The sequence below is a fragment of the Poeciliopsis prolifica genome, unplaced genomic scaffold (genome assembly GCF_027474105.1).
Source record: "Poeciliopsis prolifica strain line A6 unplaced genomic scaffold, Auburn_PproV2 SCAFFOLD019, whole genome shotgun sequence".
Taxonomy (NCBI): domain Eukaryota; kingdom Metazoa; phylum Chordata; class Actinopteri; order Cyprinodontiformes; family Poeciliidae; genus Poeciliopsis; species Poeciliopsis prolifica.
The window spans coordinates 5,299,348-5,323,997 of NW_026562394.1; the positions used below are offsets into that span (position 1 = coordinate 5,299,348).

At 37.4% G+C, this 24,650-nt stretch overlaps 1 protein-coding gene across 1 annotated transcript; it reads right to left on the bottom strand.

The window, feature by feature from the left end:
• Positions 1 to 5,892: 5,892 nt before the first annotated feature.
• Positions 5,893 to 23,192, bottom strand: LOC129368810 (vascular endothelial zinc finger 1-like). The gene is made up of 5 exons (XM_055043958.1): positions 23,080 to 23,192; positions 15,125 to 15,873; positions 10,430 to 10,499; positions 10,164 to 10,326; positions 5,893 to 8,447 (listed from the first exon to the last, which is right to left on the bottom strand). The coding sequence occupies exons 1-5, from the start codon at positions 23,110 to 23,112 to the stop codon at positions 8,089 to 8,091; spliced, it is 1,374 nt and encodes a 457-aa protein (XP_054899933.1). The 5' UTR covers positions 23,113 to 23,192; the 3' UTR covers positions 5,893 to 8,088.
• Between the last annotated feature and the right edge of the window lie 1,458 nt (positions 23,193 to 24,650).

The window sequence follows — 24,650 nt, forward strand, 5'->3', positions numbered from 1 at the left end:
TCAAAATTAGGCTTTTGACATCATCTCCAAAACTTTGGGCAGCTTTTCTGTTCACACCTCCCGTGTTTGATGATAGTTTCAAAAAGATCGAATTTTGTTCTAAGTTTTTATGAAAATTGAAATATTCTCAATTATCTATATCAACATATAGTAGATATTTGAGTTGGAGCCGTTTTTTTTTTTTTTTACACATTTTGACTGAAACATCATTTCACATCATATCATACTCTGCATGCACTATCTGTTGTGGTGGGATGGGTCCACAGCTCTCCTAAACCACTAACCAACAGTACAAGCATTGGAATGAGGGTGTGATGTTCTTTCCTTTAGTATACCCTCATTATACAATGGAACGTGACTCACTTCTCACGGAGCCTTCCTCTCCATCTGTCAATCCATCTCCCCTTTTGATTGCAGGAAGACAGAATGTCATTTTCTCAAATACATGCACCGCCGTATATTGTAAAAAAGTGCAGAAGTGAAAAAGGAAATAAAACCCAGAAGAGGTTACTTTTGGTACACCAACCAAGTCAACCCTCTGACCATCTGAAACTGTTGGAGTAAATATAACTGTATTTAGCAATAAAAGCAGACACAAGTGTACTTTGGCCTTTGCATTAAATTAAATGGAACAAATGAGCTATAATAGAATAAAACAGGCAAGAAGGATGCAGTCTCTGTGTTTAACTCTTCTTGCATGGTGCACCACTTGGTCAGTTTGGTCCTGCTACATTAACAGCACAGATTTCCTCGTGACAAGCCAACAGAATGTGAAGGCAGTTTTGGCGTCTGTCAGCCTTCAAAAGCAAATAACTGTGTGGCGATAAAGGGATCAAAGCAAAGGTACGCTTTGAAGGGATTTGGTCAAATATCTTTAACCTAAAGAGATCAAACCAAGTCAGATCAATGACGAGGCACATGGAAATACCGCAAAATGTTTTCGAGCATGTTAGATTTGAAATATGACAGTGAATTATGGGAATAGATTGTTCACTAAGAACTGTGCAACTTGATTTTTCTTTATATAGTTAGGCGTCTTAAGGATAATTTGTTAGATGGTGAAAAGTTTCAAATGGTAAAAGTTAAAATTTAAAACACTTCCTTTATTGCTAATAATCTCTATAAGCTATATTTGTACAAAAGTCATGGCTCTAAAAACAAAGACATTTTTGTCTCACCACTTGTGCCACCTTGCCTCCATGTTCTGTGTTCTTTCCAGGATTTCATTATCCTAACGGGCCTTTACACAGTACAGTAATAAACAGGCATTATGCAACCAAACCAAAAAGTACCTGCATTATACATCAAAAAAATGAAGCGTAGGGAGAGATCCGACAGCTGACTGCTCACTGACAACTCAGCTGAGAACAGCGTGATCCTTTCCCAACATGACGGTCTCTTAAGCTGTCTAAACTGTTGCGCTATTGGACGGCTGAGACGCCACATGTAGAGTGGAGCTCACAGCAAGAGATTAAATTAGACTCCCAACGGTCTGATCCTGTCTTTTTTTTTTTTCGGTAACAGGATTTACAAGGGTGGGGATTCCCCATTAAAGGAAGCAGAGGACTCCAAAAGAAAGTTTTTGGTGCTCTAGTTAATCCCACACTCACGTCTTCTTTCGGAGTTGCCCTGTATTTAGCTCCAGTCAACGTCTCATCAACTCTGGCCAGATAACCTTTTCCTGCAGAAGAAAAGCATGATTCTGCCACCACCGTGTTTGGTTTGTATGCAAAATGATGTGCAAAAGAAAATGTCAGTTTCTAGATCAGGGGGCTGCATAAAATTACATGCGAGACATTTTAGTTTTTCACTTGACAAAAGATGTTGAAAACCACCTACCAGTTTTTCATTGGCGTCGCATATTTTTCGTTGGCCTGCACGTCAAATGGCCAAATTGGGAGTTTGCAGTTGTTACAAAACATGAATAAAGTTCAAGCAGCACACTTGACTTGCTGAAACCTATGAAGACAAGTTTTTAGTGCAGGTACTGACTTTGCATAATTCAAATACTTACCTGTTTGTGCAGGTTTCTCGAGCATGCCAACTGACAGAACCCATCCAAGTTGCAATCAAAATGCTTTTAAAAACCACAAACTTTTCTTATTTCACCAATTTTGAATGCATTTTTAATCATATAACCCATAGCGGTTAATAACTCTATATTAAAAAGAGATGGAATTCAGTCTATAGGGAATCGTCAGAATGGTTTTCAATCTGGACAATGATCAAGGCAGGTAACTTTGTATAAGTCTGAAAAATGTCTGAAAAGCATGCATTAATCTTAATCCGAGGCATACGTATAAAGATTTATAATCAGTATTGCCAGTCAGTTATGCCAAGTATTCTTTTTTGCTTTAGTAACTCCCTTTGGGTGTGAAAGCAATGACTGGAATCCAAGTTGAGAGACATTCTCGAGAAAAAGGGTATGTGCACACTTGCTTTACTGTTTGTCTTAGAGCCACACCCACCCGCTCTGTGTTACAATTCAGGAAGCGCCCTGTGTGTCACTTGAAGGCAGCAAGACCGAGGGACGTGGGTGGAGCAAGGTCCCCTTCCACATTCAAAGCGTTCACACAGTCACTCACAGTTGACACAATTGTCTCCGAGCCGTATCAGTGGTAGTTGCCTCAGGGAACGCAGATGTTTTCATTTTGTCCCAGTCTGCAGTTAGTTCCTCGGAGACACTCAGGGTGGCGCAACTTTGATTAGGTCACAAGGAGTACATTTGACTACTTAGAAGTCAAATGCATTTTCAAGGCCAGGTACCAGATTCAGAGAGTATTCGAGTAACATTGTGCTGAAAGTAAATTTGTTTTGTTTTAGGAGCAGAAATCCAAGCAATCACATTTCCATCAATTGAAAATGTGCATTTATAAAGTGTTTTTCAAACGTGTACGAAACCATCTATAGTCTGTTTGATTGGAATGCTTCAATGAAAAAGAGGAAGGTTAAAGCGTTAAGACAGCTGTGGCTTGTAGTTGAATGCATCCATCAGACATAGCAACTAATGTAATTTAGTGTGATTTTTTTTGCCATCTTGAATAAATACAAGACAATATTCTGGCATTAGTTTTTACTGAAAACAAACAAAAACAATAATGCTTGGCAAACGCCAGGAATTGCAGCAGTGAGTCTACAGAATATGAATGAACACCGCCACCTACTGGAGAGCTACGGGTAATTACTGTTTTACGTCTGATAAGATCTCACTCTGAACATTGTAAAAAATAAAGAAAAAAGCCAAATAGCTCTTCTTTCTTCATTGCCCATTCAGTTGTTTTTGAATAGTTGAATTCCCCAAATTGTTTCTATTTTCTAGAACAATAAGGACATTTCTTAAAGTCAAACCAAAACATAAGACTCTGTTGTTCCTTGGAAATCATATGATTGATTTGGTTATTCTCCATTCAGAAAACCTATTTGAACCCAACCTTGCACTTCCTGGCTGATATCTTGAAATGACGCTTAGATATTTCCATGTTGCACTCTTTTCTGATTATGTACCTTCAGCAAATCGCCCACACAGCATGATGTTGCCGCCCCCATACTTCCTACTTGCATTCTCAGGCTTGAAATTTTATGCCTTTTCCCCAAAAATGGAACCAACATTACAATGGCCTAACCCATTATTTTAGTGTCATTTGGTTGTATGTAGAACATATCTCCAAAAACTAAAAATGTCCTTTATGCTGTTTTCTTTGCAACATCAACTACCTCCCCAAGTGAGCTTTCTCAAATTGGTTAAAGGCATTATAATCTTAATATGAGCTTTTAATTCAGAAGAAAATCAAAGCAAAAATTTTAATAATCTTGCTGAATATTTTAGAGTTTAACAACCAAAAGTAATTTAGGTAATCATCCTCACCTTAAATTCAAAATGCTCATGATTCAATCATACCTTACTTCTAGCACATTAAAAAAAAAAACTTATGGCTTTTATATACCCAGCCTTTGTTTATTTTAAAGCAGAAGCTTATGAAGTGAGTTGTCCTTGAACCCGTTTTCTGCCATCTAGTGGCCAAATATTGACTTAAACATTGTAATTCTTGGTGTATCAAAATCTGTGGACTAAATTGCTCACCAGACCTTGATTTTGAAACGCAACCCAATCTCTTTCAAATTCTTTTTTAAAAAAATGATACATCTACTTTAAGAAGATTGTTCACTTTAAATAAATCCCTGAACGCACACAACTTTAAACTTGCAGATAGTACACAAAAACAAAAGAACATTTTTCCGACTGACATTAAATACTACAGTCTGTCCACTAGTAAGCGTACCTGCATTGACACAACTGTAATACCAGATGTTTTTCCATTGCACCCAACTGTGACCTTCCTATATGCTGAGAGGGCGTCTTCAAAAAGGCAAAACTGCACAGTGGAGCTCAAGGTTCAGCAAAACAGATTTTGTGTTGCGGAGTTCGTATATTAGTCTGATGAAATATCTAGAATTAAGCAAGGTTTGAACTCTGCTGAATTATCGTGAGAGGGAGGGAGGGAGAAAGTCACCTCATGAAACGATCAAACGCATCGCAGCTGAAGGAAGTGTGCATGAAAGAGTGATCAAAACTGCCAGAAATAGGTGAATAATTATGCAAACCACCCACAAGCAGCCGTTTCTGCTGAACGGGGAAGTCCTGCTGTCAGAGACTGAAATATGTTCCTCCATTTTCTTCATTTGTTTTCAGGATCCAATAAATGTTAGGAAATGTTGGGGTTTAAATTTGTCTCCTTTATCTTTAGCTTTTGAATCAGTGCCTTCGTCTTGTGCCTTTCTCTTAGCAGGTGGTCAACATGTACATGTACACTATTAATCCCATAGTGTGGATGGGATTAATATTCAAAGTAAAGAAACAATAAGGGCTAATTTTGTTATTATATTGTTTGTGGTTTGTACAATCGGCACTGAAGATGGTGTGTTCACAAATTATGTCTACTCACACGTGTAAAGAAACTGTTTTTAATCACTCGCCACATGATTTTGCTTCCGATTACGTTTTAGGACAAAAAAGGCATTGCAGGGGACATAGGAGGAATAAATCAGATCCCATTTGGACAAAGAGGAGTGTTGCTGAGAACCTGGGTGGAAATGGATGCACAACTGGAACTGCAGCCACTTGTCTGCTGAAAGGAAGAAATGAAAGGAGCAGACTAGCAAGATGCTGCATATCTTTTATCAGCCCGCAGAATAATAAAAGGCAGCTTGTTTTTCAGTCTTTCATCGGATGCAGTGAGCAAGCTGAATCAAGAATACCAATTCTGTGCCTGGATCTGCTCAGGAGACTTCAAGTTCACAGCGGGATAGATGAAATGCTGCACAAACCTCATAAACAACACAGCCTAGATTAAAGCGTCTTGAGGAAAAAGTTTTATGGAGCGCTGCTGCGATAAGAACAGGAGCAGGAAGTCATAACCAGCTCATTGTACAAACATGTTATCTGTTCTACTATTCAGTAAAACTATATTCTCTGTGACATGGCAGCAATATGCAACTTCCTACTGTTAACTAAAATGTTTGTCTTAATGACGAAGGAACACAATATTTTTGGGATGGTTTGAAGAAAAGGAAGAACAAGGCCTGAGTTGATGTTTCAAGAGATGTGTCCAGGATATGTAAAACAAACGGTTACATTCTTGGTGTGAAGACAAGAAATATCAGAAGAGTCTTTGTCAGCTTTTCCATTTCATTTGGAAATCCAGGGAGTCTGAATAAAGAGTGGAGAGGCATAGAATCTAAGTATGCCGAAAATTTGGGAAGTTTTGGAATCTGCTGCCAATAGGCCACTGCGTTTTATTACATCTACCAGGAAGTTTTAAAACATTTGATGCTTCCAAACAATGTCCGCAACTTTATCTCTGACTTTATACCAAACAGTACTTCATACATAAGCACATTTGATAGTTTTCTTTTATTTAGACAACCCAAATAAAAGGCACATAACATTGCGCATGTTTAATAATTTGACAAACGTACATTTAAAAAAATGTAGGAATGTTTTATCTTTCTGCTAATCAGAAAGCCTAGCCTCTCATATATACAAAATTATCAATGTTAATGTTCTAATACAAAAGATTTATAAAAAAGGTTCTTATCTTTCACATCTATTGTAACTACCATATCCTTGGAACTAAAAGTTTTGTACAAAGATATACATTCAACTGCTTTTCACAAGGTTCCTGGTGTTTCCAATTAACTTTTTTTTTTCCTCTTTTAAAATAAATGAGATGTTCAATTTCACAAGAATAATTCAGGTCGTCACATTATAATTGTTTCAAATTTGGCAAACAGGCTATTATAGTGTATCTACGTAAATGCATAAGAATAAAAAAAACTACACTAACATTTTGTAAAAAAAAAAAAAAAAAAAAAACTTGGGGTTGGGGGGAAAAGACATACATGCATATTGCATTTCTCTGTATAAACTGAATCAACTCAAAGAGCTGCAACACTGCTGAGACAACATGGCATTCGTTAAAAAAATAGTTCATGTTCAACAGCTACAGTGTTCAGGGAGGGAAGGAGTTGGGATGTTCATGCAACGTCAATCTTGTCCCATTTTTTTTTTTTTTTTGAATGGACACAAAATCGTGTTTTGTAGCAAACTTGTCCAGTTCTCAGGCCATATGCCTGTGCAAACCGAGACCGAACTTGCCCGAGTATGTAAAACATGTACAGCATTTATGTCATTGTACAGTAAAAGATCGATTCAAATGGACGGCTGCTTAAAACTGGTGCTTGCGGACTTCCTGGTTAGTGTAATTTTGCAAAGCAACAACGCTGCAATCCAAAAATGATTTCGGGAGTCCAAATAGGCGCTTAGAAAATTTCTAAGATCCAAAGAAATTCTTGGTTTGTTGGGGGTGGGGGATTTCTGCGTGTTTCCTGAGTGATCATTCCTTAGTTTAACCACGGGGCTGTAACAGAGTAATGATAAATAATTATATGAATAAAAACAGTGTAACAAAAGAGTCCGCTAAAACTACATCAGCCACCTTTTGCGATGACAATTGCAACCTGAAAAGCTTCACTACAAGTCCAGGATTTACATACTCGGCCACTAGAGGGCCCTCAAGTGCAGGCTGGCTGACCAAAACACTTAAGACTCTGTTTGATCTTTGATAATACTGCTGTTCACCTGCATGTAGCATATGCCTTCAGTGCAAGACTCATTCCATTCTGACTTCATAAAAAAATAAAAACACATAAAAGTAAAAAATAACTTTGTTTTCATATAAATAGAAAAACAAAGTAAAGAAATTTCATAGTCAAGTGAACAGTGTCCAGATGTCCACCTGAATGACAAAAAGCAAAAACAAAAGAAATTCAAATGTCAACATGAAAAATACATTACTATGTCAACTGTACAAGTTAGTCACTGTACCTCAAGAGCATACTTACTATCTGAGAAGAAAAAGAAATGCTATAACATTGTGAAAAAATAGTCTTCCATGCAAGTGGAAGCAGCTGTCCCTTTTACTAGACTCATTTCCTATTACATTAAATAGTGATTAGCAAGCTATAGTTTAAAAAAAAAACAAAACAAAATAAACAAACAAACAAACAAAAAAAAAACTACATACAAAGTAACGCCCAGATGCTTCGGGAGAGCTTGTAAAAGATTAGAATCAGCAATTCCTGGTTATTGCTTCAGTCCATTTCATGTCTCCCTTACAAAAGCACGTTTGTATTTTCGTATAGGGGGTCCTCAAGCAAACTCGAGGAATCCTCTCCTCCTGTTTGTCATGATACAAATCACAGTTTCATCATTCTAACTGCCTACGCTAAGCCTTCCGGCTGTCTTGATTTCAAGACAAATCCTACTCGATTTCTACTTAACTGTTCTGCATCACGAGCCAGTCACTAAACATTAGTTGGGACACAGTTAGGACTTTGGGGGGATCTCCTACTGGCCTCACAGCTCAAGGAACTGCTGCACTTCAAAGCTGGATGAAGTGGACACTGTTTGGGGTGAGGGGAGGTGGGGCATGGGGAAGCTGTTAAAGTGAGGACAGGAGTCTCTTTTCACTTCATTTTCCCTTTCTTTCTGGCCAGTTAGATGTCGTTCATCTTTTTTTTATTTTATTTTTACCACGGTGGGGAAGAAGGCAAGACTTGGGACAGAAAAGGCATGCTATCGACTGGCCTCATTGCGATGTTTAGCGGACCGGCTATATTCATGGGCATGGGGGTGGTTATTGCGACCGGGTGGGCGATATTCATGGGCGCCGTGGCGGGGATGTTCACAGAGGCGATGTTGACGGGCCCAGTGATGGTGACCGGGTGCTGGAGGCTGACGGGAGACGTGATGTTGACCGTGTTGGTGCTAATGTTCATTTGTGCGGCTATGGTGACGGGGTTGTTGTTGTTGCCTCGGTTCATTGCGGAGGTGATGGGGGCAGAGACGGACACGGGTGTCGCTGAGGCCGAGTTGCAGACTTCGTTACCTTCAGACGGAAGGAAGAGTTAATTTTGGGCCCAGCAATAACAACAACAACAAATTCTTACAGTGTTTATACAGCTGGAACTTTCCAGCAAACGACCACAATCCCCAAGCTATTTTATTGGGATTTCATGTGATGGACCGAAAAGAAAAGAATAGAAAAAAAAAAAAGTAGTGCATAATTGTGAAGTAGAAGGAAAATTAAATTTCCAAAAAGTACACAAATAAGGATCCAAAAGGTGTAGCATACATTTACATTCAGCCCTCATTAATGCTGCTGCCGCTAGTACCACGAATGGCTGCCATGGGAGATTTAAGAATGACGCAAGCATGCATGAAGAGATGACACCCCAGATATGTTTTTGGTAAAGGAATAACATAAGTTCAAAACTGGTGATTTTCCCCTTTAAGAAAAAGGGTGCTTTAGTTAGATAAGATAACCTGTTAGTCAACATGCAAAACACTGTGTGGTTGAAAACAGCACATTGCTCTCAACACATCAGTCATGAGACGGCAAAAGCAGCATTCTTCAGTCAGAGGGCTCTTCAGATTTGATGGAAGACTGGAATGGAGGTCCTCCCAACAACAAAGACTTTGAAAATATTTAGATGAGTAGAATTTAATTTCTCTTTGTGATAAAGTAGAGTATTTTGGACCGAATGAATCAAAGTCCAGACTAAATCTAGTTGAGAAACTGCGGCATTATTTGAAAATGGCTGTTTGCGTCCTGTCTCCACTCAATGTGACCGAGTCTGCACTTTCCTAAAATCTTCAGTTTGCATATGTACACAGGTAAAGACATAACCCAAAGGACTTGCAGCTGTAACTGTACTGAAAAATATTAACAAAAGGGTTCAATATCAGTACATAAAATCTCAATTTGTTAAAAACAAAAATATTACAAAGACATGCAGGGTGTTCCTTCCACTGCAAAATTATGCGCGGTCTCATTAAAACCAGGAACATATGAGCACATAACACCAGTTTTAAAGTCCCTCCACTGGCTCCCCGTTGTTCAAAGAATAGGCTTTAAAATACTGTTGTTAGTTTATAAATCACTGAATGGCTCAGCACCACAATACATTGAAGATCTGCTACTGTTGTATCAACCTTCCAGACCCCTTAGGTCATTTGGTTCTGATCTGCTCTGCATCCCCAGAACCAGAACCAAACGAGAAGAAGCAGCATTCAGTTTCCTTGCACCACAAATCTGGAACAAACTTCCACAAAATTGCACAACAGCTGAAACACTGACTTCCTTTAAATCTTGACTAAAATCCCACCTGTTTAGAGTTGTATTTAAAATGCAATCAATTACAAATTTAATGATGGCACCTGAGTTAATGTAGAGTTTTGATTGTTGATTCTGTGCTGCGTGGTTTTGTGTTTTTCTTTTTGTTATGATGTAAAGCAGTTTGCAATGCCTTGCTTCTGAAATGTGCTTCATAAATAAAATTTGATTGTGTTCAAATTAGCACACTCCAAAATACAGAAAAGTTTAAATACTACATATTTAAACATCATGGCATTCTATAGCAAAAGAGGTTTTCACTCGAAGTTCAGACAAGTCACAAAACAGTTCAGGAAGGACTTGATATCAAATTTGCATACTGATTAATATGTACAATGACATGCAGTGATAATTTAGAGTAAAAGAGATAGCAGGAATCAAAACACTTTATTTCGATTATTGGTTATATGTTTCTGATGAGTGACAAACCTTTGTTACAGGAGTTAAAGTTGGTCTGTCCGTGGGTCTTCAAATGACTGGTGATGTAGGCTGCACTCAGCATCTTCCCACAGATGCTACAGGTGACCTTGCCTTCATGTCGGATCATGTGGGAGCGGAGTCTGTCTTTGGTGGCGAAAGCAGAGGTACATGCCTGCAGTCACAGGACAAGTGTGAGTGGGATACAAGAAATAAAATGAAATGAACAAACAAGAAAAATGATCTGCCAAAGAAAACCTGGTGGTGAGGGCTCTTACCGTTACTTGACATTTAAACGGTCTTTCCGAGGAGTGCACATGCTTCACATGGCAGCTCAAATGGTCTGGCCTAAAAAAAAGAGACAATATTACAATAATAAGTATTTTATTTGTGAATGGTGATGCAGGGAAGCATCATGTTTTTTTATGAGTCATCCGTAGCGGGCTGTTTTTTACTCCCTGCTCCAATTCAAAAGGCTCTTTCCTTTCCAAAATTAAAAAAATAAAAAATAAAAGAGCATCTGAAATATGTTAATATCCTTGTTTCACTGAGAGACAGTATGCACGACCTAGAAGCCTGAAACGCTATGAAGTTTCCAAATCAGACCATGAAAGTATGAACTGCATGGGAGCTTTGTTTCAAAAAAAAAAAAAAAAAAAACTACAAAATGGTACCTCAAATCCAAAAGCAAAAGCTACAAACGCATAAGTGGTATTGATTTTAAAATAAATCCATCAATATCAGGACCAGAAACATAAATATTTAATGTGACTGTTTTTTAAGCATACATTTGTACATTTCTAACTATAACTGCCATGTTAAATAAATTAGAACATTAAAAGCTTCAGGTCAAACTCCTCTATGAGCACAAGTGGACGGATGTGCTCTGTTTGCTTCGATAATGAGGAGATGGGCAGAAAATCCCCAAAATTTCAGTCAATGGCAGTTAATTCTCTGCGACCAATGGTGCATGAATCAGTTTGACCTACTTTTGAACATGCACCACAAAGCAACGGCCTTCTTCTTTTCTTTTCCCGATTTCCACTCTGCGCTTTAATTAAGCTGAAATTTGGGTAATATTGCCGTTTATTTCCCATGATAGGTGGCAAACGGACAAAAATGTGACAATATTAGTTTGAGGAAAAAGTCATTAGTTCTGATTTCCACTGGGAGTTATTCCCATTGTTTTTAATCGAGCAGGTTTATAAATAAGTACTACAGTGTGAATTTATTTTGCCTGCATGCCTAAAACACATACGATGATTGAAAAATATTTCCAATTGATGGAAGAATGACTATGTTTAAATAAATACACACAACTACTAAGAAGGACACACACCGTAACTCACCTGCCTAAAACTGACAAAGTTCACGAGGATAAAATGATATGCCACTTGACCTTTCTAGTGCTAGCTCTTAGCACTGGTCCCTCCTATGTCAGAGTGTTGGTCCTAGTGAAACTGTGAGCTGAATCATGTTTAGCAGAACCATTGTGGAGTGAGTAAGGAAGGGCAGCTGCTGCCAAACCGGAAAGCTTCAAGCTGCTGGAATGCTTCTTAATACAAATTAAGAGTCAAGTAGAAACTTCTCCACTGTGCCAGAAACTGGATTTGGACTTCTTTTCTCTCTCTCTCTCTCTCTCTCTCTCTCTCTCTCTCCCTTTTTCATTGCCGTCCTATTGACAGGGAGAGAGAGCAGACCCCAGACACAGCATGCCTACATTTCAGGCTGACTGGCAGTGACTCAGTGGCCTGCTATTCAGTCTCCATTCTCACTTTCCAGTATGCTGATGAGTCTCGAGCCCACGTCACCATGTTGGAAGCATGCCTGAAACGGCCGTATACAGCGCAGTGCTAATGCTAACTTGGCTGAGGTGCACTGCTGTTTTTTTTTTGTTTTTTTTTTGCTGAAGTCATGATGCAACGGTCAGTTCACCAATACTGCCTGCTCGAATCGATGCTGGATTATTAAAATTGCAACAAGTTGCAAATCTCAGGTCACGCCGAGGGCCTTCTGAAGCAAAATGTTTATTTACGACATATTAAATGTGTTGACCTTAACATTACGCATGGTTCAGTGAATTCCCAGGGGAAAGAGTCTGTGACAAGCTGGCGGGAACCGCAAAGTGACAAGTGACGCCTCCCCCCTTCTCCTTATACTCCACTAGCGCTCTCCCTACTGGGTCTGCTGTAACATGTGGTTGAAACAGCGTGGCAGGCATTATGGGCAGTAAACTGCTTATCGCAGAAAGCAGAATTAAAAGCATGATTAGTACAAACCTACATTTAAAAAAAGAAAAAAAAAACAATCATCCAACTGAATAAAATAAAAGTGAGTTCCTTCTAAAGCATAAACTGTTGCTACTGGTAACAAAAATCCGCCCTGGGTTTGTAGCAGTGCCTATAATAAAGCATATAACCATGCAGTATTTACCGTATTAGGTAATTGCCCTGTATTAGCCACCATAAGTATTCAGTAAAAGCATGACGTTAAACGTTTTAGTTTTTCTAATCTATGACACCTGTTTTTGCACAAGAAATAAGTACGTTTGGGGGAAGAGTTCATCAGCCTAAAACAAATACATATTTTTACATTTTCTTTGTAATAAACATTACTTTTTAAAAATGCATTAGACAAGCTGAGGGTTTTTTTCTTTGAGTCAGGAATGCAACCACCAGAGGGTGAAATGACTTCAGTCTTCCCTCCCATAACAAGAAATTAAATTTCAGACTTCCTTTTTACATTAGCCTTGCTATTTGTTGTTGATTCAAAGCATATGAGGAAACTAAAAAGGAGTTGTAAAACTATTTCTCCCCCCCCATCACTAAGCCAATTTTCTTCCTGGTTTGGCAGCAAATTGGCTTTCATGCAGCCACCTTAAAGTCAGACAACTCTTAATCATCTTTCACTGCCAGAGTTGATTAGAACAGAAAAACAAATGGGAGGAAGGAGTTGTCAGACAAAAAGAAAGTCTGCAGTGTTTGTGTCTGGTCCAGACACAAACACTGCAGACTGTAGAATCAAAGCCATATAACACACGAGTGTAGAAACAATCCAAATAAATAAAAAGCAGTCTATATATAAAATATTCCTGATTTGTTGCTGCTTTATACTTAATGATCACCAAGTTATTTTCATAAGAAGTCCACTTTAAAAACTGGATGACATGTTGTCTCAGTGGAACCTATATTAATCCAAGAATGTTTCTTTTTCCTAAACCGATGGTCTGGAAAAATGACCGGAATCAGCCAGGTATGTACTTGCTTTTCAAAAATTGGCTGCTCATATCATGTAAATCTACTCTTTTTTTCTGATAAGTGAAGGTACCATGGTTAAGCCCCAAAAGGATGCACTAACAGCACTCTTTGGAGTGGAAGCTGTTACTGAGCTTTTTACAAATATCAGTGCTGTGTTGAAGTTAGGGAATACACATCTATTAGAAACTTTGAGAAACAGTTTTCTGAAAGTTTATTTAAAATTAATTTATGCCAACACTTAAAGCAGAGTGATGGATGTCCGTCCTTAGGTAAAAATCCAAAGTGAAGTGACTCAGTTTATCCATCTGTCACAAAACATAGTGGGTTATTTGGAAATCTCCCAGTAAAGTTAAGGATCTACTTTCCATGCCAATGTTGTTAATCACTAACAGATGCGGATGAAAGTTTGAAAAGCTCAACTTTTATAATAATTATCCTGTCAAACTGCAGAGCTGTGCAACACCTATTACTCTTTCACATTCTGGCCCTTTGATAAATGAAAGGGTTGCTTAAAGCTGCAGTATGTAACTTGTGTAAATATATATATATATATATATATATATATATATATATATATATATATATATATATATATATATGTGTTTTGTGACAAGGAATCAGAAAAAAATTGAACTCCTGGTGCTAATTAGAAACAACCAATCAGATGGGCTGGTCTCGGCGCTGCCTATCAAAATATTATGTGGCACTACTCATCCTCTTTCCTCACACCTGATTCCACTACCGCTTGATCTTCAAACAAATTAGCTGTCTCATGATGTTCTGTACATAGTGGGAATTTTAACAATTATATATATAAAAAAATTCTTTACTAAAAGCCATGTACTTTTATATGGAACTATTCCATGAGAATAGAGGAATAAGTTATCAATTTAATGCACCTGGAAGTAAATAAGAGCTTTCTCCTCTCAAATTATTAGGTAAAAAAAATCTTGTAGAAAAACTTTTCATGATGAGTTAAAGAAAAAAAGGTAAGCTACAGTAAAGCCCAAAATTATTCATACTCTCAAACTAAATTTTGTTTCTGGTTGGAATGAAAAACATCTCTTAAAACATAAAGATAAGTCCTGATTTTATGCATAAAAAAAAAAAAAAAAAAAACATGTCAAAAATGTGTACCCTTATCAATTATCAAGATAAAAATCTTTATTGGCATTGTTGGCTCCCTGAACAGATTCAAGTTTGGACTACAGCTGCCAGTGATTTAAAAGTTAGTAAAAAAATTTATACATTTTAATAAACTTATGTTAAAACTTATGATAAAGTGTAAATATGCCAGGGGTTTGAACAATTTTGTATAAAACTCTAAACTAAATAATAAAGGAAACATCTTGTAATTATTTGTAGTTTTAATTGTAAGGATTTTATTACATTAGATAAGTTTCCGTGAAGCACAGTGAGCTGCCTGACTGCTTCACAGATCCCGCTTTTGAAAAAAAATATGTTGAACTGTTATTCATAGTATTTGTGGAAACAAAAACTGATAGCGAAAGGAAAAGATCTGTTACAAAACTTCTTTGCAGTGCAGTGCTAATACTTTTCTGAATTCATATTTGGGGTTACATTGTTCTTCTAATGAAAAAAATATATAAATCAGCTCTATGCAACATATTTGGAAATAAAAAAATAAAGCTCCTCTAAATTTATCACTGGGTTAATCTCATCATACATAAAAACTAAAAGAAAAGTGATCTTTACCTGGAAAAGCCTTTTCCACACACAGAACACACGTAGGGCTTGTGGACGCCTCCGTCATGAGAGCGAACATGGTAGGTCATCCGATCCTTCCTCTTAAAGCGCTGCTGGCAGATTGGACACTCAAACGGCTTCTCGTCCGAATGGGACAACTTGTGGCGGTTCAGGTGGTAGACGTCACGGAAGGCCTTGCCGCACATCTCGCAGCCGTGGTTTTTCTTGACGGGCTTGGGGGGCTTCTTGGGGACGTTTTGCTGCTGCACGTTGCCCATCGCGGACGACGTCATGATGCTGGTGCCCGATGACACCGAGGTGGTCGCCGTGGAAAGGATCCCCGCTACCGTAGAGATGTAGGAGTTGCCGTTGTTCTCCCGTGGCATGGAAGCGATCATGGGTACCATGGTGGGGGCGGTTTGGGCCGTCTTCTTCGGACGCGATACCATCTTGATGCCGGTGTGGCTGGACTCATGGCGTCTCAGGTGGTAGCTGTCTCGGAAGGCCTTGTTACAGTAACCGCAGACGAAAGGCGTTTTGCCTTTGTGTTCCTTTTTTATCACAGGCACCGGTGGCCGCTGACCTCCTCCACTGGCCACATTGTCTTTCAGAAGTTCAGCAGCACTGACGGGGGGTTTCTGGTCTATCTGGATAGGCAGGACAGGCTTCTGGTCAACTTGCTCTGCTCCAGCATTGAGAAGTGGCAGCAGACTATTCTGGGCCACCTGGTGCTGGTGGTGGAGGGCTTCATTGGCCTGCTGAAGACACAACACACACACATGTTTAGGTGAAATGTCAGACATTTGGAGGTAAACAATTCAAAAAGTGTTTTGTGCCGTTTGACACACAGCAGCAGGGTGTAGTGCAATTTCAGAGCATCTAGCCGTCCTCCCAGTACGCAGGAGAAAAAGCAAGTTGTTGCTGACAGCTGTTTCACCACTGGAAGCTGCCACCGAAGAACCATGAATCAACTTTGACAACTCGATGAAAAGCATTAGGAAGATTTAACAGAATACAAAGTGGGCACCGGGGTCCGTCAATAACGAGGCCGACGCGGCGCGCAACTGATGTGAAAACAATCCAAATATACTGGATGAAAAATGATCCCATCACAACGGTGCTGATTCATCATGTGACTGCAAAGCAAGCATACCAAATTAGAGGCATAGCAGAGTCCAGCTTAGCTGCCAGGAAGGCTCATGAAGAGCAAGACATTAGCCCCACTGCAGGGATCAGTTCAGAGAAAAAGAACAGCAAAAAAAGAAAAAGGAAAAAAAAAACATATAATATATATATATATATATATATATATATATATATATAGCAAACAGCTCGACACACAAAAATACAGGTCACCAAACTTGATAGGATGATAAAATACACAGTTGCATATTTGTTTGTTCTGTCTGTGGCCTGGTGCACCATTTTATTTTCTCTGGGTTTTTGCAGGTGCAAGCCAGTGTGGATGACTGCCAAAACATAGATGAGGAAAAAAAAATAGATGAGAACAATGAGCAGTAGCCAACAACAAGTTGTACGGCTGCAATTCAAATATTCAATTCATTATATATCCTGACTTTGTAACAGAAGAATGTATGCTTCTTTGTAGAGCAGAGTGAGGCATTAAAATATTACGCAAACTGAAATGAACCCGATGCATTTTGTTTGAGCTCATGGCAGAGCAGCAATGAATATCAACAGTTGTGAAACCCAGTCCATAAACTAAAATCAGCTGCCTCATGTCTTGTTTTGTGGAAGACATGAGGCAAAAACAAAACTTTGTATCCCCACATTATCCTTAAATATAATGTCAAGGGTTAGATCGAAATCCTAATCAAAGCTTGTGTTTAATTATTAAAACTGGCCGTTAAACTGCACTTGGAGACTCAGCTCTTTGTCCTTCTACATGTTGAGGCCTTGAAAATATGAAATCAGCCACCCACAAAGTGTACAATTATCAACATTAATGATTTCCAAAGTTTGAAATCTAATAAATACAAAGACGGCTTTGGGGCAAAAATAAGTTTACAGTCGATAGTATAAAAAAATGAATGATTCTGATACAAGTACAGATAAAAATATTTGATACGTTAATAAGCAAGAGAAATGAAGGGTAAGGTGCAGCCAATGCGGAAGCTCAGTTGCCTAAAAAAGTGGCTTTCATTTTCATAATGAATTATTGACAGGCTGACTGACAATAAGTATACCAATATTTTAACGCTGTGCTTTCAAAATATCTAATGCTTTCTGTCATACATTTCCAAGCATCAGATTGAAGATTGTTACTCTACACAGAGCAAATTGTCAAAATCGACTCCCTCCTTGGAACATATATAAATATAAATATATATACTTTTTTTAAATAGAAAAGTTTACTGGATTATACATTTCCCCAGTTTATTGCAATAAATTATAATATTGTTGATTTGTGACAGGTCACCAAACATTTTTCCAAGTAATGTAATAGTAAAGGCATAATAATGCAAGAACACATTCTGAAAGCTCAATAAGCTTTCAATTCTAATGAACTTTTTACACTGGAACCGGAAGACATTTGAAATATTCAAAATAAACAAAGCAACAAATGAAAACGTGTCATTCAGTTTTTGGTGGAAAGCAAGAAAAGAGAAAATCAATAAATTATGCAAATGGAAATAATTGAGCTTGTTTTCATTTATCATCCAATTAACTGACTTATTGCTTATTGTGACAGGCCTATGTATAAATATAATAATTTTATGTTTCAGTCAGAGTAAATCATGCCTTTCTGTTTGAAATAATTAAATTACACTTAATATTAAATATTCTTGATTAATTTTGTTTTCTAAATATTGTTTACATAAGGTTATATGATCACAAAAGTTTTGCTGGTTGAAAATATGCATAAACTGAGACAAATTAAATAATAACAAAAAAAAAGTAAAATAATTTTTAAAAAGTTGCTTATATACAAAGTTGCTGAAGTACACCAGCAACTTTTTATACTTCCAATAGGTATATTTTACATATCGGAATCACAGAAATGCAAGGATGCCTAGTATACGACTTCCAGGGAAAGGTAAGTCAATACAATATAACCAAGAGATTTTGGAAATTGTATTGGTGTTGTTCAAACCAAAACAACATTGGTGTTGTTACTTCCAAAACATCTGTTAGTTGTACACTTGTTTACTGAAATCAGTGGAAAGCTCCTGCAAATAAAAATAACTTATTTTTAAAGCATAGCTAAGTACTTGTAAAAATAAGTAACTATGTATAACATGCATCATTTACTTAACACAGTAAGTGGAAAGTCAGGAAAACCACCTTGCCAACCACCAGCAAGAGATGGCAAGTTAACATACTTGACCTTTCCCTTTAAGGTCCAATCATCCATCCAAGAAGGCCAGCCAAGACAGGAGTGGCAAAAGAGGAGACGGGATGGAAAAAAGAAAAATGAACCACACAATGTCCTCCTTATGTCATCTAGCCCATTGTGATAGACACAAATCTGAGCAGTGATGCACTCGGCCTCAGCGGGGGATCTTTGTATGCTCATCTTCATTGATTTGGCTCATCTATTCATGAGACAGAGACATTGTTTATCCACATAGCACTCGGCTGAACTAGCCGTCATTCCCTCATGCGCACTGGGACCTGGGAACTCGTAGAGCATGCCACCACCCATTTGTCTGAGCACCTGCTTACACTTGCCACCTTCCAGGATTAGTCATCATCATGCCAATGCAACCCCGTCGGCTGGCACACCAGGGGTGGTGTGTGTTTGTGTGTGTGATGGGGCGGGGGACACCAGTCGGGAAACCTCTTTGTGAAGCTTATGCCACTGCAAACAGCCTGGCCTGTACACAGAGGTGCAGGGCCTGTAAGCTGCTGTGCCTTCATGCAGCTCTGACCATTTTGACACAAATGTGCTCTGACAACTGGGGCTGCTCCCTCATAAATAACATCAAAATGGAGGGAGTGTCCTGATGGCTTCGTGGGCCACTGTAGACTTCAATTGAGCGCATGGTCTGATTATGCACCGCCTTTCCTCAATCTTTTGTGCCGCACTTTACAGCTGCTTGGCCAATACAAAACCAGAAGTTGTGCAGGAAAAACTAAGAAATCAAAGAGAAGAAAAAAGTAAATATGATTACATGATTGGACTTTAAAGTTTTCTGGACTGCGGATTAAAAAAAACCCAAAAAGTTTGCTGAGTAAAACGTAAATAGTTTGTTTTATGAGTTTCTGTTCTACTATTGCAGAACTATTATGCTCCTGTCTTAGCAAGAACTTGCTGAAAAAACAGCCTGAAGCTGAAGGGGGTTATTCATGGTAAAATTAACATTAAATAAAAAAGAAAATGACAAAATCTCTTGTTCTACGTTTTATAAAGTCAACACAAGTTCTTGGAAAACAGAACTTTTATACGTTGTTGATCCTCTTTTGACATGTAAACCTGGCTAAACTTCCGAGGCACCAAAGACCTGTGCTGATGATGTAACTTGCAGCATGTGCTATAAGCGAGGAAGTATTTTTAGGGGATACCTGATATATTCAGTTAGGGTTTACACTGCATCATAGAGCAGGGTGATTTGAGCAATGCTTAGTTACCTCACTGTGTCGTTTAACTCAAATATAGAAGGTTCTCCTCTCATAAGGCTGAAAAAAACTACCAAAGTACAACTTAAATTTATTTAATATTAGCACCTTTAGAATGACAATAAGTTAGTTCTCAAAATCTTTTTATGTTAAAACACTGGATTTTGTGTAATCAAATTTATTAACAGCACATTTTCACAATATAAAGCATACAATTCATAAGTATATTTGTTTTTGCTTTCTTGCTATTCATTAAAATGGCAAGAACAATTCTAATAACAATATATGCAGTTAAAAAGATTATGAAACTGTATGGCAACTTGTCAAAAAAACAATCTATATGTTGTAAACACTAAGACGTTTTACGAAAAGCCAATGAGATTAAAGGTGGCCATGAACAACAGCAACAAGTGAACGGACTTTGAAATGCTGACGTCAAGCACAGCTGAACATGAAAATTCGTCATCACTTAAAAAGAAGGTGAGTAAGAGGTTAAAGTCTAACAAGTACTCGATATGCTTTAGAACAATCTGGGGGTCACGGTATGTAATTTACTTTCTGAAATATTTTGACAGCAAAGACATTCACAACTTATGGCTTACTGAATTTTTTTTTTAATAGAAAATGTATTTAAAAAATATTTTAAAATACATATAAACTATGTTTTTTATATATATACATATATATATATATATATATATATATATATATATATATATATATATATATATATATATATTACAGCTTTTGGGATTTAAAAAAAAAAAGTTTTTCAAGGGGGATAGGCTTAGGATTTTGAGGAAGGATTTCTTTGGCTGCAGCCCGAGTGCAGGAGGAGTCTCTGAAACATGCTTTGAACGGTTTTCAAACCTTCAGTGACCGGCTGGTACACAAAATTAGCACTTTGACAAAACAAATCAATGTCTGTTTTTCCACCATTGATCTCTGAAAGTTAACAGTGTGGGGTACATAACACAAAATGTATCAAGCCGGATGGCAGATAACTAAAACAAAGTGCAAATATAACTGCTCATCAAATGCCAAAAACCACTTGTAGTAGAATTTTTAAATAAAGATCTTGATTCTACTACAACTGCTTTTGACCACATAGTAGTCTGTAGGATATACAAATAATAGGGTTTCTACAAGTGGAATAATTAAAATGTAAGATTTTTACCGCAGTTATTAGATTTAAAAGAGATTAGTTCCTAAAAATGTATAACTTAGTTTAGAAATTATATTAACTAAAGTAATTTAAATATTGTTCACCCAAGTAAATGCATGTAAACTGTGGTCTATAAGTTCAGTCCCTATGCTCCTAGGCTATTTATATATAAGCAATTTTTACTGCATAAAGTAAGCTTTATAAAAGTTGCTTATAACTAGTTTTTAGACAACTTACATCCTTGTCTTCAAGCTACATTTTATTATATAAAAACAAGTTGGTTAAGTAAATGGTGGACTTTGTAGTGAATGAAGCCACTAAAGTTATTTTACAAATATATTCATATATATATTTATATTCCAGGAATATAAAAAGGAAAAAAGACAAGAGTAGGACCTACTGCGGGAAATTTTTTATGTACATTATACTTTTTATAGTCCAGAATTTACATGATCAAATTAAAATTTTTAAGGATCTAAAGCCCAGTTTATCAAAAATAAACTGATTTCATACATGAGAACAATTTTTTTTAAGCGTTCACAAAATGTAGTCCATGATTTCAAATTGCAGTAGATCTTTCAGAATTCAATCTGAGATGCACAATCTTGATATAGTTTGAATATTTATTTCAAGTTCTTTCAAATGAAATTATCCGTTTAAATAATAATAAAATAATTTTTTTGCAGATTTTGCATACAAATCTGAAACAAGAAATACTGAGAGTACACTTAATATTTCTGTCAAATCTTGGGTTTACGAAGGCTTTTTATCATAAGGCTCATTTAACAAAATCTGTTAAATAAGAGTCCAAAATTTTAATTCAAATATTTTCAACTGGAAAAATACAGTAATACCTGTGCTCGAAAGGTTCTTTAGTGCAAGTTAAGCTGCTAAAAAGCAGCACTGCTTTCTGAATATTTTTATTTTTTTAAAATCATCATTGATTGGTTAAAATTCAAAAACAGAGTTTAATCAATCTATATACAGGAAGAACTTACTAAAACAGTTGCAGGTTGGGAAACAAACTGAGCAAACGAACTTTTAAAATTACCTTTACACAGTAAACGACAAAAGCAGCAACACAAAAAGACTTGTGAAATATAGCCCGTTACTTCTGACAAATTCAAAATCCCACATTTTTTTCCATATCTTGAAATCCTTTAACTCGTAGCCAAGTCATAAAATCATTAAAACTTTATTACACTAAATTTAAGAATGGCGTTTCAATGCACGGTGGAAAGACAGCGGAATTATTTAAATCAAAATCTGCATTAAACTTTCTGGGAGAAATTTACATTTTAAATAGCGATGATCCATGCTAATTTTCCAGCCTGCTTCTTGCTGTTAGCTAGTGCATTGCATAGTTTGAATTCCTTTCCACAAAGCTCATCTGAATAAATAGCTAATTAATGTGCAAAAAAAAAAAAAACACAAAAAAAAAACTAAGCATCGCCGGTTTTCAAATTATGTACCGTTTGTTTCTCCAAGCTCATTACTGCAACCTCGCCCAGATTTAGCCAAATTAGCTCTCGAGTGTAATGAAGGCAGCCTAAACATCGTTAGCTTCTCGGCTAGTTGCTGCGAGCCGGCTAAAGCAAGCGGAAAGTTGACCGCGGACTTGGGAATTGCCGTTAGTAAATCTCAGTGGCGGCTAACCCGCGGACTGCTAACATCGTCCGCGTGAATAACGTACAAATGTTCAGCTCGCTACACACGCTGCACAGAAAATGTTCGCCGACGTTTTATCTCATTATTCTACGGCGTCCGATCAAAGCCTTCAGTCAAAGAGAGGGGGGGAAAAAAACAGGTCTGTCTCGATTGTAACGGTGCAGTGGCGTCTCCAGCTCCCACTTCAAGTGATACTGCATGTTTTGCTGGCTTCGACCAGCCAAACAAACTTACCAAAATTCACTTTCCCACTCGAAGTAATTCGCATCCACAATCTAAAAATTACACACAGGCCGTTTTTTTCCCCCACATTGGAACTGGGGAGATTTGATTTTTTTTTTTTTGTTCTAGCGTCATTCCCAAGCCTCACAGCTGGAAGCCTGGATTCATAAACCATTGTTTTGCTTCGTTACTTGTTCTTCGTGCTACTCGTTCAAATATATAAGACGAACTTGCTGCGAACCTAACGGGTGCGTAAAATGTTTTGCGGTTGTTTCGCGAACTCTCCCGGTTTCCCTCCCTCCTCCACGGAAAAAAAGAGCCAACTTACTTGGAAGAGAAACGTACTCCAGCTCGGCTCCATTTCCACACTTACTGATTCTGTAGGAAAGCTAGTAGAAGCCTACAACAAAGCAAGCAAACATGGCAGCTGAAACAACTTCCGCTAACCTCCAGGGCTGAACCACTTTTCGTACTATTTGGCGGGGAGCGCGAAATTGGCTGTTTCCAACAGACTTCGTGTTATTGTGTGTGAGTCCGAGGCGTTATAGGCACTGAAAGAAATAATAGCGTCTGAAAACACGAGTCAAAAATGCATTTGCAACGAATGTCTTGAATCCCGGCGTCCCCTTTCAGACGTAATCTGGTCTGGTTGGATTCGGAACACCCCTCCGGATGGGTTCTTTATTTTTTCACTGATGCTTTGAGGAGCATTTGTTATATTAGGCTGTCGCATGTGGCTCGGGAATTGCTGAGTCTCTGTTAACGTTTCACTTTTCTTTTTCAACTAAATTAGAAAAAAAAGAGAAGAAGGTGTTGACATGTATTTTTTGATGTGGCTGAATAAAAACAACTGAAGCCGTGCACTCCAGGCTTAGAGAGTCTTATTGATTAGAAACCTTTAGGACTGAATAAAATGTCATGAATGCTTCAAATAGCTCCTCACTTCAGAAACGGATCACTTTTGTCCAGAAAAAAAAAAACCTTTAAAAAAGTCATAAGCTGAAGTCCTTATCAAAAAAATCTATAGTATTAGAAATAAATTGATTTGAAATATCATTTATTGTAGATATTTCTACAATAGAAATAGAAATGTAGATAGAGAAATTAAGATTTTATTGCAAGTTGAGGTAAGTATGAACAGGCACATTGAATCCAAAGTAGACTATAAGTAAGGACAGCTTTACAACTTAAGAATAATACTTAGCTATTAAAGAGTATTCACTTTAGTTGCATATACAGTTGCACAAGTATATGCTTCTTTCTGTGATGGCACTACCGTTATTTCAAAACAATTTTTTTCTCCAAGTGCGTAGGACTTTAAAAAAAAATGTTTATCCCCGTTAAGTCATCAGAAATTAAAAATATCTATTCATTCCATTTTGTTTTGTGACAAAATATGTGGGAGAACACCTGTCAAGCACAAGAAGCAATTACATCTACAGTGCCAGTTCACAACGATTGCAGAATTTGGTGCCTATCTGGCAAAATGAATTTCTCCTTGCTAGCGATTTTGTCATTATCGTAAACATGATAGAAAAATCCAACCAAACAGAAATAGCAATATCCACTTCTGACCAAAAAGAGAATAAAATAAAATGAAATATTTTAAGCTAAAAATCAAGAAACTATTTGTTTACTTTCTTTGTAATTACGTTGTTGATTTCTGATGAGAACATTCGATCATCAAAACATGCAGTTGGCAGCAAGAAAGACTTTTTGAAATGGGTGCATCCCTAAAAATCAGGACATCACTGAAAACTTTTTTGATGATTAGATTTTTTGTACAATGATGTATATTCACCCCCACTCCTCAAACAAATACTCATAAGGCTTCAGAAATAATATATAATTGTCACAAATATAAAGACACTGGACTTATGTTGTGCCATTGTGAAAGGG